Raw genomic sequence first — 18,715 nt, 5'->3', positions numbered from 1 at the left:
TGGTACGGTTTAAGGTGTATTAAAATATGATTTAATCTAAACTTTGTTTTCACGTCCGTAATAACAGACTTTGAAAGCCATACTTAAAAACCTCACGCAACAGTGCGCCATCTAGTGAGACAAAAACGATAGCCCTCATTAATATATGCCACAGCGGAGCGTTTAAAAATTTCTGCCACAGCCTACAGGCTCTACAAATATAATAGTCATAATACCAGATATAGATATTTATGCACGCTTTATTGTGACAGATATTTATTACTTAATGCTAGTGACTGGGTTCTGCCTTTTCGCAGAATTATTGTTTGCCAAATGTTTCCCACACACACTCACAAACATTACGCCTGTATTCCCACATGGGGTAGGCAAAAAAAAAAAACTTTTCTGTGTATTTTCTTATGCTTTTATAGAACATATCAGGTTAGGTTAGGTTTGTTTTATGAAAGCTCCGGAAAAACATGGTTTCATAGAAAATCGTGAGTGGGGAAATTAATCAGTTGGACACGACGACTTAACGCTTAAATGATTTAAAACGAGAGTGAAAGGGCGGTGCGATACGAACTTAGATTTGCGAGTTTCGTAGTAGACCCTCTGTACTTTTTATAGTATAGATGAACCCCTAGGGGTTCGCTATTCGACGGTAGGGGGTTCGCGACAAGATTTACGTGATGGTGGCTGCAAGACTGGCAAGATGATTAAGGTTGTTTTCTGGAGTCTTTTTGTATTTTTTATTTCAACTAGAAATTTGTTACTTGTTTGTTTGTTATTTGTTGTTGTTTGTTTCAGGTTGTATTTTCGTTGGCAAGATTATTCTTACCTTTATTTGTTACCTTTTATTGAAATAAATAATATACATTATATTATAATAATGATTGAAATATAAATAACCTTAGTTTCTCCAACAGTCAATTTTATTACTTTCTTTGGGAGCTTTGTGGAGCCAAAAGTTTGAGAAACCCTGGTTTATATTATACGAACCGAATGCGCTGGTCTAATTGACGAAGTAACACAGATACTTGTTTTGTTATAAGTAAGATAATTTCGCACAGTATGCTACCTGGTTCCGTGGTGTAGTGGTTATCACATCTGCTTTACACGCAGAAGGCCGCCAGTTCGATCCTGGCCGGAATCATATCTTTTTGTAAATTTACAAAGCTTAAGATATTTTTAATCTTTATTTAGAACATACAGTTAAGTAAAACTGGGCTAACTACACTATACCACTCACCTGTCTTTATTTTTTTCTTAATTGCCTTACTTTTTACACTTCAACTTTGGAGGGTATAACAATAATTATAACATATAATTTTCCCTAAACAAAGCGATTTTGGAGGTTGGACCAACTGTCTGCAAACTAAATTAAGTACTTACTACAGTAATTTAGCGATCAATTAAATAATTGATGTAGACGCATGAGGAAAGCTTTGAGAAAAATGTCTTAATTTAATATGTATGTATGTATATAACAGACGTTGTATATGCCTTATACAACGTCTACCTTATATTTTCTTATGATGATTAATTGACTTTATTTTACCAACTGATTAAAAATCAATGTGATCCTCGTATTTCTTCAACAAAATTTGCAGTTTTGTGGCTGTTGGCGCCATCTCTTATCGGATAGAAAAAGCTTCTAGCATAATAATCAGGTTTTCATCCAATTCTGTTCAATTTTATAGGACACATACCATATTGTTATCGAATTGTTAAACTGATCAAAAACTGACTAATTTTACATTTAATTATTATTTAATGACTAACTAAAATGTTACTCATATTATTGATTATAACGGCATCTATCGTCGAATAGCAAAATCTCTTCTTGAAGTACGAAACTATATTCTTTATTATATTATTTTAAACATTTCCTTACACTGTGGTAGCGTCAAGGGGTAGCGTATTCTTTTGAATGTTTCAGCTATTATGCGACATCGGAAACGCCATAAGTTATAGGACATTGCATGCGTCCCCTTATCTTTTAAATCAGTCCTTCTAGGTCCACTTTGTATAAAATTAGCATACATTATTGTACATTTTGCTTTGTTGTAAGAAGCTATAGTTTGTAGTATAGTTAGATACAATACTGCGGTCGTCAAAAGTAGTAATGACAGCATGCAATTTAATTTATTTTTTTGAGAAGTTTTAACAGTCATTTTTTACCCTTAAAATAATAAATAGTAGGTACTTAGTAGTAAATGATAATTAGTTCTGGTAACAGATAAAATAAATAAAATAAAATATCACAGGACAATTCACACCAATAAGGGGTAACGCGTATGAATTCGCCACTAGAGGCGCTAGTGTAGCGTGAAGTCTCCGAAATGTCAAATCTCATAGTTTTTGGGTGAGCTACGCGGGTTAATTTATAATTAGAATAATTTTGTGAATATTTTGCATTACTTAAAATTTATTATGGCAATTATGCGTTACGGGGCAATGAATGTCTGTGTTTTGAGACAGTTTTGTCTTTCGGAAACTTTTGTCCTCTCTTTTATTCCGAACAAAACGGGACTACGCAACACTGTGGTTGCTCGATATTTTTATGGCACGGTTTTAAGGTGTATTAAATATGATTTTACTCTAAACTTTGTTTTCACGAACGTAATAAACAGACTTTGAAAGCCACTTAAAAACCTCACGCAACAGTGGCGCCATCTAGAAAGACAAAAAACAGCCCTCATTGGTGTGAATTGTCCCGTGATATTTATTTATTTAGGTATTATTTATTTATTTATATTTCGGACTTAGTAGAGTAGAACTCTATAGGCTAGGTTAGGTTAGATTTATATCAATGCGAGGTCCCTTATTTGCCCTTTACCACCCATACACGGGAAGAGATGGGAACGTCATCTTTTACTTAGTACATGTAGGTAACGTATAAACAATAAACTAGTATATTTATTGTACCCCGTAACAAATTTAAAAAGGCGTCTAAGGCGCTCTTATTGTTTATCACTTAGAGTTCAAATACCAAGAAACAAGATCCATCATAATATCACACAAACCGCATGCTAATAAAAAAAAATGTAAATACGAATCCGGTTTGTGGACGACGAAACTAAGGAAAAAACAGTATACAGTATCGGCTTGGCTCCGGGTCGGTTAGGACACCTGTCAGATTGTCAAGGATAAACGAGACAAATCAGTGTTTGTGTTATTTTGTGTTCAGTTTTCAATTTATGACTAATGACAATTAATTTGAAAATTACCTTTTGATTATCAAAAAAACAAAAACTAAAACACGTTTAATAGTCAATAGTGAATCTATTTTTGAATTTTATCACTATTTCATACAAAGTAGGTACCTACGTTACTTATCACTTTTTATTACCAGCGTTTTCGGAAAGACCATCATTGCCAAGAATGCGCTGCAAGAAACTTGGTAGATAGTTTTTTTTTATAAAATGTATATTTTTCAATTATTTTATATACCTATTAAAGCTAGCATAACGAAGTAAATTATAAATGTGTAGGTAAAAAATAAAATTATATGGACGGGACTCCCCCTTGATTAAATAATAATAATAAATAGAAATCAATTAAAATGAATTGTGAAACAATAAAATATGTTTAATTTATTAATAAAAAAAAAACATTTATGACAGTCAACATATGCGATAGGTCAAATTGCGTTTTGAACAGTAACTGAACTGTGGCGGCCAACTCAATGAGGGCTATTGTTTTTTGTCTCACTAGATGGCGCACTGTTGCGTGAGGTTTTTAAGTACGGCTTTCAAAGTCTGTTATTACGGGCGTGAAAACAAAGTTTAGATTAAAATCATATTTAATACACCTTAAAACCGTACCATAAAAATATCGAGCATGCCACAGTGTTGCATAGTCCCCATTGTGTTCGGAAAAAAGGGAGCACAAAGGTTTCCGAAAGACAAAACTGTCTCAAAACAAAGACATTCATTGCCCCATAACGCATACTTGCCATAATTAATTTCAGATATTGCAAAATATTCACAAAATTATTCTTATTATAAATAAACCCGCATTCCTCACCCAAAAACTATGAGATTTGACATTTCGGAGACCTCACGCTACACTAGCGCCTCTAGTGGCGAATTCATACGCGATAGCCCTCATTGATTATCTATTTATTTATTGCAAAGCTACTTACATCAAATTATTCTGGTTTGACGGGATAATTATTCCCCAATATTTTCTTGAAATTAAATTGGTCTCAAAACCTACCCTACTTTTTCCATTGTATCAATGTAATTCTGTTATTAGAAGTACATTATATTAAGTACATCAAAGATACGCGCAATAAAACATACTAAGTACCTACCTACACCGTGTTTTTATTTTATTTTCGTTAACTTCGGCAGACAGCTCAGTTCATTGATAATTTGATATTAAACTACCTGATAATACCTTATAAAGCTTTGCCGGCAAAAAAAAATTTTTTTCTAGAATATTTTTTATATGGATGCTTCACAGTTAATGTTAATAGTTAAATTGTAAAATAAACAAACTTAACAAGTGACATAAAAAATAAATAAAAAAACCTTTTATTTCCAGCTTACAGGTGTACCTACATAAATATTGTTGTTGTTTCTACCTTTATACCTACTTTTTTAACAGTTATGTAACAAGTGATACTATTAGTATTTCTTTAGCTAAATATGTGTGAATTAAAAACGGATTAGTATAGACTTTGAAAACGTCCTAAATTAAGGACCTTTACGGTGTTTTACTGCTAACAATTAATTATCTTAACTCACAATTATTTCTTAAACAGTAAGACTTAAGTAGGCCACAGTGTCTTAGAGAAATTAACTTCGCTTGACCTGTAGATTGTCCTCTTAAAGTTAACGGAAATCAAAATTAGCACGGTGCATATATAGGTATGTACCTTCTTCTTGCAGTCGGGTAAAAAAAAATTTTTTTTTTTATTTAGTGACTGATGCTGACTAAATAGAATAAAATAAGTAAATGAATATGAAAGTTTTCAAAGTTGTTATTTTTTGTGCGTTCATATTTTTTCAAGATGTCTTGACGCAGAATAACGGTAAGTGTTTGAATGTTTATATTAAAATTATACCTAATAATTCCTCTTCCCATCCCACTAATCGACGGTTAAGAACCAATACCGTCTATCTACCATCTTTTAGCATGATAGTTAGGTGTTATTGATCGTCGTAATATTATGAATGCGAAAGTATGTAAGTCTGTTTGTTTGTTAGCCCTTCTCGGCTAAACCGCTGAACCGATTTAGATTAAACTCGGTATACAGATAACTCATTTGAGTCCCGGAGAAGGTCTAGGATAGTTTTTAGGGTTCCGGAGCCAAAATGGCAAAAACGGAACCCTTATACCCTGTCTGTCCGTCCGCGGCTTTGCTCAGAGACTATCAATGCTAGAAAGCTGTAATTTTGCACGGATATATATGTAAACTATGCCGACAAAATAGAACATTCAAAAATTTTTAAAATGTTTTTTTAGACTACCTTCCATAGACGTAAAGTGGAGGTGATTTTTTTTCTCATCCAATCCTATAGTGTGGGGTATCGTTGGATAGGTAAAACCATTAGGGGTTTTTGCTACGACTATTTTTTGATTCAGTGATCTGTTTGCGAAATATTCAACTTTAAAGTGCCAATTTTCATTAAAATCGAGCGTCCCCCCCCCCTCTAAAATCTAAACTGGTGGGTGGAAAAATTTGAAAAAATTCAGGATGTAGAAGTTTATCAAACTTTCAAGGAAAACTTTAACTTTTAAGAGTTTAAGAGTAAATAGCAGCCTAAGGTATAAAATATACCTAAACTATGGCAGATTAGGTATACGAAATCCTTAGAAAAATATTACTCAATTTTTTCGTAATGGCTACGGAGCCCTATTTCGGGCGTGTCCGACGCGCTCTTGGCCGGTTTTTATTTTTTTATCTACCTGTATGTACAAACAGCACAGACATTAAAATATTACGAATAGAGTTCCATTAGCATTTATAAATTATTAGTTTACCCGCGGCTTCGCACGCGTAAATCATTAAGTAGATACATACAGCAGTGACTTGAAATTTCGGGATATTACAAAACTCCCGTGGGAATTTCCGAAAATTACATCGTATTTCTTATTGACGTTGCATTTAAAACAACCCAACAGTTGTTATTTCGAGATTTTGTCCCTATCCCGTGGGAATATCTGGATAAAAAGTAGCCTATATGTTATTCCAGATGTCCAGCTTACGTACCAGATTTCATCTAAATCCGTCCAGTCGTTTTAGCGTACACACAAACTTTTGTATTTATAATATTAGTATTAGGTTGTACCTTACCTCACCTTTAGAATGCAAATGATCTTGTATTATGAATGAGTGATCCACTCATCCATCCTAGGTACTCAGGTGGACTTTAAACCTAAAGACCTAGGCATCAAGATTTATTTTCGAAAGGAAAGAATTTAGTTTAATCATTTCCTTATACTATGTATCGTGTTAGATTTATATACGAGTATGTTCAATTGAGGAAATCGAATCGTTTGCCGGTGGAACTTTTTCACAATCAATTTAACAATGATTTCGTTCGCATATCTACCGAAGAGGGGTGTTATAAGTTTGACCGCTATGTGTGTCTGTGTGTATATCTCTCTGTGTGTCTATCTGTGGCACCGTAGTTCTCAAACGGGTGGACCGATTTGAAACCAGGTTTTCTAGCGATGTTTGGTTTGTAGAGGTTTTCGGGGATGACAAGTCGATCTAGCTTGGTCTTAAGTATATTAAGTTAGCCCGAGCAAAGCACGGTCGCCCAGGTATTGAACTGTGAAGTGACAAAGTCGGTTGTTTTCCAACTTTAGGGTGTTACCAGACCAATCGATCGATCATCGATCGACGGCATCGATCGATGGTAGAACCAATTGGTCGACGTCGATCGATTGTTTCTACCAGACCAATCGATCGATCATCGATCGACGGCATCGATCGATGGTAGAACCGATTGGTCGACGTCGATCGATTGTTTCTACCAAACCAATCGATCGATCGATGCCGTCGATCGATAATCGATCGATTTATAAATCGATCGACGTCAACCGGTATCCGTCGATCGATTGTTCCTACCAGACCAGTCGATCGATCGTCGTTGGGTAGGTTATCTAACTGCTTATGTGCTGGTGTGATATATTTAAAGAGTTATTGTGTTGTATTGTGATTGTGTTGTATTGTTATTGTGTTGTATTGTTATTCCAGTGGGTGACCAGTGCGTCGACCAGTACACTAACACGCTGGGCCGATGTGAAATAGCCACGCGCTGCGAATCCGCCCGCCAAGACTTTCAGTGAGTACAGCCTCTGTTGGAGTAGTTCGCCAAGATTATTATTAAAACGGCCAAGACAGAGTTCCATAGGCGTTTCGAAAAAATCAAGTTACAGTTTTCTAAGGATTTTGGATGTTGTACACTGTTGTACAGTCTTTCAAGTTTAGGTAGGTATATTTTAGGTGCCTTAGGCTACCTACTCGTTAACTAGTAGGTAATAATTCTTAAGCAAACTTAGCCGTTACAGTTTTCCTTGTAGATTTGATATTAGGTATACATATACCTACCCTTTACTACCTTCATGATTTAAAAAAAAACCAAACCATCCGGTTAGCTATTAGAGGGGGAGGTCACGCTCGATTTTAATGAAAAACACTTTAATTCAAGTTAAGTATTTTGCAAACAAATCACTGAATCGAAAAATCGTCTTCACAAACTCCGGAAAACAGACGAGAAAATAAGTTTTTGGTAAAAATTACATTTTTAATACAAGCTTTTTTTTTGCTGATTGTAAGTAGTTTTTCTCGACTTAACTTGCACTGTCACCCAAACTGCATTTGCATAGCAAATTTGAAGTCGATGGCCATTAACCGTTGAAGAGTTCCGTCCTGCGGAGACGATCCTGGCTGGATTACCAGGATGTCACTACCAGATTATTGTATCGTCACGCAATTAACATAATTATGCTAAATTTCAAGTCAATCCGACTACTGGAAGTTGGTCAAACTTAACTTGATTTGATTACAGACAGACAGACAGACAACGGGACAAGTGAAACTATATAAAAGCTTGTAAAAATACCCCCACTTCACGTCTATGGGAGGTTCCGTAAGAATATAGTGTATTTTTTAATTTCTTACAATACCTGACCTGAGATATGTTCTTAATGTATTTTTCATCACACTTGCTCGTAAACAGTGTCGTAACATGCAGGCTACCTTGTTTGCAACCCCCCAAATAAAACCCTCGACCTTAATGTGCTTGTCATGAAACCCGTGGTCGGTCGCATGAGTCATTGCGCGTACACATTGTTTTGTCATGAAGCCCAAGGACGGTCAATGAGTCAGTGCCCGTACTGATGGTGCTGCTGCAGGACTACATGGACCACATGCACACGCGGCTCAGGCACATGCCGAGGCAGAGGGAGGGCGACGCTGCCAAGAGCGCAGCCTATGATATCGCCAATATTTGGAAGAATTATATTTTTTCTTTTAGAAATATAAAATTTTACTCGCAAATGTGATGAAAAACATTGTATGTCGCACGGGCGGTACTAGAATTACGAACATCGACTCATTAAAGCCCTCAGTCTTCGACTTCGGGCTTCTAATAGACTCTCGTTCGTAATTCCTTATTTACCGCCCTTAAGACACAATGTACTATTTCAGAAGGTACAAGTACCCTAATCCAATTATCTATGATGAGTTTTTGTCAATTTCTTCCAGACAAAACGGCATCCGGCCGACGTTCTGCTCGCAGTCGTTCGAGACTGCAGTGGTCTGCTGCAGGGACGGCGGCAGCATCCTACAGACCGCGCCGCCGCTCACACAGAAGAACGGGAAGTAAGTTGGGTGAAAGATACATCATCTATGAATAAACAATACTTATAAATAAAATAAATAAATAAATATCATGGGACACTTGACACCAATTGACCTAGTCCCAAACTAAGCAAAGCTTGTACTATGGATACTAGGCAACGGATAAACATACTTATATAGATAAATACAAACTTAAATACATATTAAACATCCAAGACCCGAGAACAAACATTCGTGTTATTCACATAAATATCTGCCCCGGCCGGGATTCGAACCCAGGACCTCAAGCTTCGTAGTCAGGTGCTCTAACCACTTAGCCATCCGGTCGTCTAAATAATGACGAATTCAATGATACCTCATATGTTAAAATCCGTCCAGCCGTTTAGGCTGCAGCGAGGACCAAAGAAATGGGCATAAATACGCTCATAAAACATATCTTATCTTTCTTATTCATATCTTTCGGGCAGACGGGTAAAAGAATACAGGTAGGTACTTCCACAGTTTCTTCAATCTGACCCTGAACGAGGACACAGATGGGGACTCCCTAATGAGCAAAGGCTAGTACTCGTTCCACAGCTTCACGGAACGGATGCTGGAAGATGTAGCGTACCAAGTGAACGCGGTAGTTTTAATTTAAAGTAAATAAGTATGTATTAAAATGTGGTTTTCTTTTATCTACAGCAGACCTGTTTGGGGCGGTAATAATCAACGCGACACAAGGCCAGTTAGTGAACGAAGTAAGTTAATTTTTTGTCTTTAAAAGGGCGGAGCAGCTTGTATAAACTAAGTAGTTTAAATAATATTTAGACTACGTAGTTTATAAAATAAAAACAGTTTAGATTTTAGAGGGGGGGGGCCTGATTTTAATGAAAATTCGCACGAATCGAAAAATCGTCTGGGCAACCCCCCAATGGTTTTAAAAGACCTATGATCTAACGACGCTATTGGGTTAGTCGAGAAAAAAAAATCACCCCCACTTTACGTGTAACAAAACTAAAACGGTTCCTAGTTTACTACGGAACCCTAAAAATGAGAAGACTAAGTCTACGAGTACGTTAAGTATGTAGGTGAGGTAGACAACTATAGTTCCACTCCTGTTGGCTCGTGCTGAGGCACACTTCAACAGCTTTTTCATCACACTTATTCGTAAACAGTGTATTAACATGCAGGCTACCTTGGTTGCAACCCCCCAAATAAAACCCTCGACCTTAATGTGCTTGTCATGAAACCCGTGGTCGGTAAATGGGTCATTGCCCGTACTAATTTTGTTGTCATGAAGCCCAAGGTCGGTAAATGAGTGTGATAGGTACTGCATGGCGTGCTGCAGCGCCTGCAGGAGCGCGGCGCGCGCACGTCGGGCGCATGGTCAGGCTGGGGTAGGGCGGCGCGGAGGCTGGCGCTGCCAAGAACGTATTCAGCGGTATCCGCAATTTTTGAAAAAATATTAGTTTTTCTTTTACAAATATACAATTTTACTCGCAAATGTGATGAAAAACATTGTATGTCGCACGGGCGGTACTAGAATTATTCTAAAAGACTCTCGTTCGTAATTCCTTGTTTACCGCCCTTAAGACGCAATGTACTATTACATTAATTATTTTCAATTCATTTCAGTGGTCGGTTAATTTTTTTGTTATAAAATGATTTCCTATTTTATTATTGTTTGTTTCAGAGTCAAAAAATCAAAAAAAAATCAAAATATCTTTATTTCATATTTATAGGTAAGTAGGTTTACAGTACCTGGGGCGTCCCTTTAGGCTAAAAAGCCTGTGTTAGAACGCTCCGCTCCTCCAACATTTTTAACACTTATTAACAATATTATATTATAAGTAACAGTATTTTATAATAACTAATCAATATATAGAGTAACAAATAAATAAATAAAATAAATAAGCCTCGTAGATGTACACATATTAGGTCATCTATCCTGTGTGTGTGTGTGTGTGTGTGTGTGTGTGTGTGTGCGCGCGTGTGTGTGTCACCGTGCAAGAAGTTGCTCTGTCGCATCATATGATCTTTCTTGAAGCCATTTAGAAATAATATTTTTGCAATGATGATAGTTTTTATTGTATATATTTAAGTACTTATTCACTTTATTGTAAAGGTGACTGGACATCCTGGGAAATTGCCTGCTTGCAAATTTGGTTTTAGTTTTAGTGACTTTTATAACCATGTCTTTTCTCCTTCTACTTTCTTTATTAGAGTCGTATGGCAAGGTCTTGTGTACTTTCAGAACTGTATTATTAATATAAAGTTGCCTAACGGTAAGGAGTTTTGATAAGCTGTATAGACTTTCTGTAGGGAATCTTCGCTTTTTAAAGTACATGACTTTAATTAAGCCTCGTTGTGCACGTTCTACCTGTAGATATTTGGTTTTTGCCGCCCCACCCCAGATAGGTATGCAGTATATTAATACGGATTGGACTAAAGATACATAAATATCCTTTAATATATCCCTATCGGAGCTCTTCGATTCATTAGTCGTTCTGGGCACTACGTCTCTAAGTTTTTTAAAAATCCATGTCAATTTTTTATTCTATTTTTTAGAGTGCGAAGAGTACAGTCGCGGCGTGGTGCAGACGGTGGGGTTCGTTCCGCTGGTGCCGGACCCGGAAGCCATGTCCATCTCGGCCTCCAAGTGCGACTATGTGGGGGTGGAGCTGATCGTTGGAGGGGAGAATGCGCAGCTGGGGGAGTTCCCCCACATGGTGAGCATTTTAACCTTTTCGACGCCAACGACCTATATATACGTAAATTACTTCAATACAAAAGCAACCTTCGTTCAATTGTGTTAAGGTTAAATTTTAGACATTACAATATCGAAGCCTGGCGTATGGGTGATGTCTTTTGTATTTGACGTGGCGGTGAAAAGGTTAATGTAGGGGAACCTTTTATCGGTGATACTTGGTAATTCATTGATATTGCGTTATAACGTTATTTATAAAATCGATTTACTTCAAAACGGTTTTTATAGTCTATGGTCATTCATTATGAATGGCACATCACTAAGTGGGCGGTACCCATCCATGAAGTATGGTATTGTACCGAAAATTATTGTAATACTTCACGTGCGTGATCTGTCAAAAGTTAAATAAACGATTGGAACGACTATACTGTGAGAGCGCTCTACGGCGGGTCAGGAATTAAATCAGCCAATAAACCATTCTTATTGTTATTCTTAAATGGATCGACTGTGTACCTTACCTACAACAAATAATCCATTGTATAATTTATTTCCATTCCAGGCTGCAATAGGCTGGGTGAATTTCGAAGACACGTACTCCTTCAAGTGTGGAGGGGCGCTCATCAGCCCCCGCTTCGTGCTCACTGCTGGGCACTGCACCAGGGACCCCAGCGCTCGCGAGCCCACACCGGCCATCGTGAGACTTGGGGACCAGAATATCGACCCTTCAGTACAAGACGGAGCTACCCCAGTTGAGGTAAGTCCAAGAGTTTGGGTCCAACACTCTGAATACTCATCATCATCATCTCAGCCGTAGGACGTCCACTGTTGGACATAGGCCTCCCCCATAGACCTCCAGTTGCTTCGGTTGGCAGCGGCCTGCATCCACCGTGAAACTGCGGCTTTAACCAGGTCATCTCGTTGGTAGACGTCCTACGCTGGGCTTGCCTAGTATTTGTTGAATCAGGCATTACTTTGCGGAAGTAAATAAATAACAATGAACTAGGTACAGTCACCAGCACCAATATCTGACACTACAAGCGTGCATAAATATCTGATACGACTCTATTTCTAGGGCCGGAAAGACGTGTAGATATTTTTGGCAGATATGAATGCTGAAACTCAAACTCAAACTCACAACATTTATTGACAAGAAAAACACACTACATCACAACAAAAACACAGTAAAAACATAAATAGGAGAAGAGAGGAAAATAAGAGATATTGTGCTGTAGTGTGATGCCAAAAGGACTCAGCTCAGCATGTGCCGTAGCCCTGTAACCAGAGCTGCAGTGCTGGTGACTGTACAAACAATTACTTTGCTCACCCGCGACTTTACCGTAGCTACGTCTATGCGACATGTGTACATGCAGCACCATCACCTCCACGCTCTAATAACACAAACACATCATACCAACCCAACTGCACTACGCTGACCCGTTTCGCACCAGGGGCGTACCTATAGCTACCGCCGTATCTGCAGTATCAATTATACGGAGCCCCCGGGCCACGGGGGCCCCCGACGTGCGTAAGAGTTTGTATTTTTTTTGGAAAAAGTGACAGATAGATAATTATGATGATTAAATATTTCTTTTAATTTTGTGCAAACATTTTTTTTTCTTTTGTGAGAAATCTTTATCCTTCATAAGGGGCAAGGCTCCCAAATATTTTTATACGGGGATAAGGCACGTTACGCCACTGTTTCGAACTCCACCATGATCATCTTCAGAGCAACTTATCCATTGAGTTCGTGGAGCCAGGCCACTAGGCTATGACGACCAAAGTCAGTCAAAATATCTTTATTCAATACGGTATTTGACAACTCCTTAATTTGCCATATCTTAATATTATTCTGAAAATATAGAGTGTTTAGCGAAGAGAAAATTTAAATCGGTTGAAAATTGGATTTATAGTGATTTTTTGAAAAATCTGTATACCTGTCTCTTTCTCAAACGCTTTTCTCGATGCAACAAGTATGGCGGTACTGGCGTGTGACGTCACATGCCAGTATGTCTTTGTCTTTCTAATCTCGATATATAACTTTGTTATTTGTAAAGGTAGCTTAAAAATTGTTTCTCTATTCGATAAAAGGCATTGTGAATTTTTAATTTATAAAACATATACAAAACAGTCAAATACCGTATTTAGGCTATAACAAGCACTTATGAATGTCAAAAAAAAGTCTACCACCATGACTTAACTCCCTAAAAGTCCACTATCTCCAGGTACCAATAAAGTCTATCAAGAAGCACCCCGACTACAAGCCCCCCCGCCGCTACAACGACATAGCGCTGTTGGAGCTAGCTGCTGATGTGGACCTCAGCAAGGCGGTGCGGCCCGCGTGCCTGTGGCGGAGGAATGACCTCGACAACTACTCCCAAGCCCTGGCCACCGGCTGGGGCGTCGTTAACACACGTAAGCTTTATAATAGTAAACCTGTTGGCATGTTGGCCTCTCTCGCAACGAGCTATGGAGTGAGCCATGGAGGTTTGCGCGATAGAATACGGAATACGGGAATTCGTCGGAGAACTAAAGTCGTCGACATAGCTGGAAAAGTATGTAAGTTGAAGTGGCAATGGGCCGGCCTCATCGCTTGAAAAACATTACCATTGGAGGAGACGGATTCTCGAATACGACTATGAATCAGAAGACGCGGGCCTGCAGGGCTACTACGAAACTCGAAGTTCGTGTCGTGCAGTCCCTTTGACACTTATACTATTTAATACGAGAGCGAGAGGGACGGTACGATACGAACTTCGAGTTTCTTAGTAGCCCTGCTGCCTGCCACTAGGTGGACCGATGAACAATAATTTTATGGTTAGAATTTTGCGCTAAGACATACCTATGGCAAGCAAAACAATTGTTTTGTTTCATTATGTTATGTGACGTAGGTACGTTTTTTAAACTGTTTCTAATATAAAATAACCTAACCATTTTTTTAATACAAGCTTTTTTACTGACTGTACTTTTTGTTGACTGTACTTGCATTGTCACCCACACTACATTTACATACCAAATTTCAAGTCGATGCTATTAACCGTCGAAGAGTTCCGTCCTGCGGCGACGATCCTGGTTGGACTACCAGGATGTCACTACTAGATTATTGTATTGTCACGCGATTTACATAAGTATTACAAATTTCAAGGCAATCTGACTACTGGAAGTTGGTCAAATTTAACTTGCAAGATTTGATTACAGACAGACAGACAGACAACGGGACAGGTGAAACTAAATAATAGCTTGTAAAATGTAACCTAACCTATAGGGTTCTACAAGATAACCCTGAAATATGTTAGTTTACATTTTCAGAAAAAAAAATCGTTCGTCCACATGAAATAGTTGGAACATAAATCATTCGCGTAAAATATTTACCAATTGGATCCTCTTTATATTAGTTGCGTTCTGCGATATGTATGCAATTTTTGTGGGTGTGTCCGTCAGGACTTAAAAAACTATGTTTTGTGACTCAGGCACGAAAGAGACAGCAAAAGAGCTGCAGAAGGTGTCCCTCTCCCTCCTGGACAGCGCGCACTGCGATCGGCTGCTGGCCAACACCCGCAACAGGAACTGGCAGGGCTTCGCGCCCACACAGCTGTGCGCGGGGGAGCTGCGCGGGGGGAAGGACACTTGCCAGGTAGGTACCAGAGGCGAAACGTTCATATAACCCTATTCGTATCGGCTTGCCTAATATGCTCATAACCTACCTACAAAAAGTTTGAAAACCCCGACTTTGACACTTCAAAATTCAATATCTCAAAAACGGCTGAACCGATTTTGATAAAACATGTCTACGAAACATCGCTAGAAAACCTGCTTTCAAATAAAAAAAACGCATTCTAATCGGTCCATCCGTTTAAGAGCTACGGTGCCACAGACTGACACACATAGCTGTCAAACTTATAACACCCCTCTTTTTGCGTCGGGAATTAAAAATAGGTCAATGGGGCATACAGGATTTGTGAAAGATGTAAGCGATCTTTCGGCTTTACCACGGAAATATCTGATGCCACGCCCCTGCCGGGTACGCACAGTGCTGGCTTTAAGCTGTGTTTCCACCAAAGACGTGCAAAGAATGTGTTTGTCAAGAACCAATAGAATTATTTCATTTACGGATACTTTCATTACCATGGATATAACTTTTTATAATATCAAAAAAAACCTTAGCCTATTATGATTAGATTAGAATAGAATGATTAGAATACCTAGATATGAGTTCACTTATCATAAATAATTTGCGAATTCATCATAACATTAGCACTTTCTCGAAATATTTGAAAGAGTCACTTGTATTTGTCGCTTGTATCTAAAAGGGCGCCGAAAGCTTGACTCGCCCGGGACGCCTGGATAGCTAAGCTGACCCTGGTAATAATGAACAATTTCATGCCACTAAGTTAACTAAACCCTTTTGTAAAGTTGGGTGCCCGTAATGAGAGACCGGTTGGTTTTTTGGACTTTTTACTCCGAAGCCGATTGCAATGGAACAGTGACAAACAAACTTAAAAACCTTATTTATATTGATGCGCGATACTAGCGCCACCACATTTTGTGTTTTATTTTGTAACTGCTGAGGTTCATGAATGTCAACGGGCATCGATCATTTTGATTAATTAGCAAGCTATCTAGTTCAGCAGATGAACTATAGATGGCGCTGTATCTGTCGGCGGCCGATCGTAAAATCCGCCAGATCACGAAATTCCTAGGCATATCGTGAAACGCCGCCATTTCATGATATGCCTAAACGTTGGCCAGGCATATCACGATGTGCCTGAGAAATAATACGGCAGATCGATTAGAGCAACGCATTCGTCGATATTCCTAGCTCTATACCGGGCACATCGTAAAATAGTTTCTTATTTGGCCACTGGTGGCGCTGCGTATGCAATGGCGGCCGTGACCAGCTGACCGCCCGTGTTTGTTTAGCGCGTGAATGCCTAATGCCTAGTTTCATGATATGCCTAGGAATTTCATGATCTGCCTAAACTGGCCAAATCATGAAATGGCGGCGCTTCATGATATGCCTAGGAATTTCATGATCTGCCTAAACGTCACTAGGCAAATCGCTAAACGGTGAGTTATGAACGATATGGCGGATGTCCCTTAGCCAATTCATGAATTGGCGGCATTTCACGATATGCCTAGGAATTTCGTGATCTGGCGGATTTTACGATCGGCCGCCGACATATCGAACACCTTTTGATCCCCTCTCCAAGTGGCGTCCCGCAACAACCAGTGCATCTTTTGCCACCCATTTACCTAACCCCTTTTTGATCCCCAGGGCGACTCAGGATCCCCCCTCCAGGTGGCATCCAGAGACAACCAGTGCATCTTCCGCATCATGGGCATCACTTCCTTCGGCCGGAAGTGCGCCGAGAGCGGACGTCCTGCGATCTACACACGCGTGTCCAGTTACGTGGACTGGATCGAAAGCATCGTGTGGCCTAACGAATAGATAATAAACAATATAATACAACGCACAATCCTTAGGCACTAGGCCCACTGCCAGCAAGTAGTGAAAAGCGAGTGTTTTTAGGGTTCCGGAGCCAAAATGGCAAAAACGGAACCCTTATAGTTTCGTCAAGTCCGTCTGTCTGTCCGTTCGTCCGTATGTCACAGTCATTTTACTCGAAAACTACAAGATGTACATCAATGAAATTTAGAGTACAGATGTCTTGTCGAAGCCGCTATTTAGTTTTGTAGTTAAATTACAAAAATAAATATTTATAGGGGGGCACTCCATACACGTAACAGAAATTGAAAAAAGTTTTTTTTAACTCGCATCAACGTGTGGCACATAGTTCGACAGCTCTTTTTAAAAGATAGTAAGGTTTTTCAAAAACTTTTTTGATTAAGAGCGTTTATTCCTGCTGAGCTGGCAACGTTGCATTTTTGTTAGTTTTTCTCGATTATTCCATAAAAATTGAATGAAAATTAAAAATGTTTTCTGATAGAACACTTCTTAATATATAAGTTAATGTGCCTTGGGGGGCAGGGGGGCAGGGATGGGCAGCTCCCCCCCTGGGCCATCGGCTGGCGACGCCCTTGTGTAGACTTGTTTTTTCCTTTTGCCTTACAACTGTTAGATAAGTTTCGCCAGTAAAAACCTAATCATTGATGCCAATAAATGATGAAATGTAAGAGTAAGTGCACTTTCACATAGGCGTTTTTGTCGCGCGACTGTAGTGCTGCACAGCGAATCCCTTCACATTACAGCGGCTGTAGTGCGGCAGTCGCGACGCCGGCGCTAGCGACAGCCGCTCGCTTCACAGTATCTGCCACCGCTAGCTCGGAGCGCTGCAGTCGCGCTTCACAGTATCTGCCACCGCTAGCTCGGAGAGCTGCAGTCGCGCTTCACAGTATCTGCCACCGCTAGCTCGGAGCGCTGCAGTCGCGCTTCACAGTATCTGCCACCGCTAGCTCGGAGCGCTGCAGTCGCGCTTCACAGTATCTGCCACCGCTAGCTCGGAGAGCTGCAGTCGCGCTTCACAGTATCTGCCACCGCTAGCTCGGAGCGCTGCAGTCGCGCTTCACAGTATCTGCCACCGCTAGCTCGGAGAGCTGCAGTCGCGCTTCACAGTATCTGCCACCGCTAGCTCGGAGCGCTGCAGTCGCGCTTCACAGTATCTGCACACCGCTAGCTCGGAGCGCTGCAGTCGCGCTTCACAGTATCTGCCACCGCTAGCTCGGAGAGCTGCAGTCGCGCTTCACAGTATCTGCCACCGCTAGCTCGGAGCGCTGCAGTCGCGCTTCACAGTATCTGCCACCGCTAGCTCGGAGCGCTGCAGTCGCGCTTCACAGTATCTGCCACCGCTAGCTCGGAGCGCTGCAGTCGCGCTTCACAGTATCTGCCACCGCTAGCTCGGAGCGCTGCAGTCGCGCTTCACAGTATCTGCCACCGCTAGCTCGGAGCGCTGCAGTCGCGCTTCTGTCGCGCTGCAGCTGTAGATACGAGTCGCGCTTCTGCAGTGCGAGTGCGACTTAGAAGCGCTACAGTCGCGCGGCAAAAACGCGTACCGTAAACTGCTTCAACTTTGCCCTCTGGCCCCAAGATTGCCCTATTTGATTTAGTCATAACTTAGCACCTGTATATTATGTTTTTAAGCTTTTATCCCCATAATAATAATTCCCGTGTAGATAAAAGTTTGCAACCTATACGAGTGCTAAGTTATCCACTCTAACCAACCAGGCAATGTTGGAGTCAGAGGGCAAAGTTGAAGCTGTTTACGGTATAT

The 18,715-nt window shown here is 39.8% G+C and overlaps 1 protein-coding gene and 1 non-coding gene across 6 annotated transcripts; both read left to right on the top strand.

The window, feature by feature from the left end:
- Positions 1-1,059: 1,059 nt before the first annotated feature.
- TRNAV-UAC (transfer RNA valine (anticodon UAC)) lies at positions 1,060-1,132 on the top strand. Its single transcript has one exon. It is a non-coding gene; the product is annotated as a tRNA-Val (tRNA).
- A 1,928-nt stretch (positions 1,133-3,060) lies between these two features.
- On the top strand, positions 3,061-18,111 carry LOC141444843 (venom protease-like). Of its 5 annotated transcripts, none has more exons than XM_074110560.1 (10): positions 3,061-3,147; positions 4,910-5,020; positions 7,196-7,283; positions 8,708-8,824; positions 9,485-9,540; positions 11,351-11,511; positions 12,049-12,243; positions 13,712-13,901; positions 14,957-15,120; positions 16,762-18,111. In XM_074110560.1, the coding sequence occupies exons 2-10, from the start codon at positions 4,945-4,947 to the stop codon at positions 16,933-16,935; spliced, it is 1,221 nt and encodes a 406-aa protein (XP_073966661.1). In that variant the 5' UTR covers positions 3,061-3,147; positions 4,910-4,944; the 3' UTR covers positions 16,936-18,111. The 5 variants fall into 5 exon arrangements, with proteins under 5 accessions (XP_073966661.1, XP_073966660.1, XP_073966659.1 ...); XM_074110559.1 differs by having other exon boundaries at positions 3,069-3,258; XM_074110558.1 differs by having other exon boundaries at positions 3,069-3,297.
- Positions 18,112-18,715: the final 604 nt, after the last annotated feature.

Source organism: Choristoneura fumiferana, chromosome 30, assembly GCF_025370935.1.
Source record: "Choristoneura fumiferana chromosome 30, NRCan_CFum_1, whole genome shotgun sequence".
Classification (NCBI taxonomy): domain Eukaryota; kingdom Metazoa; phylum Arthropoda; class Insecta; order Lepidoptera; family Tortricidae; genus Choristoneura; species Choristoneura fumiferana.
Note: the sequence above shows the minus strand (reverse complement) of the source record. Positions and strands in the feature narration are given on the sequence as shown.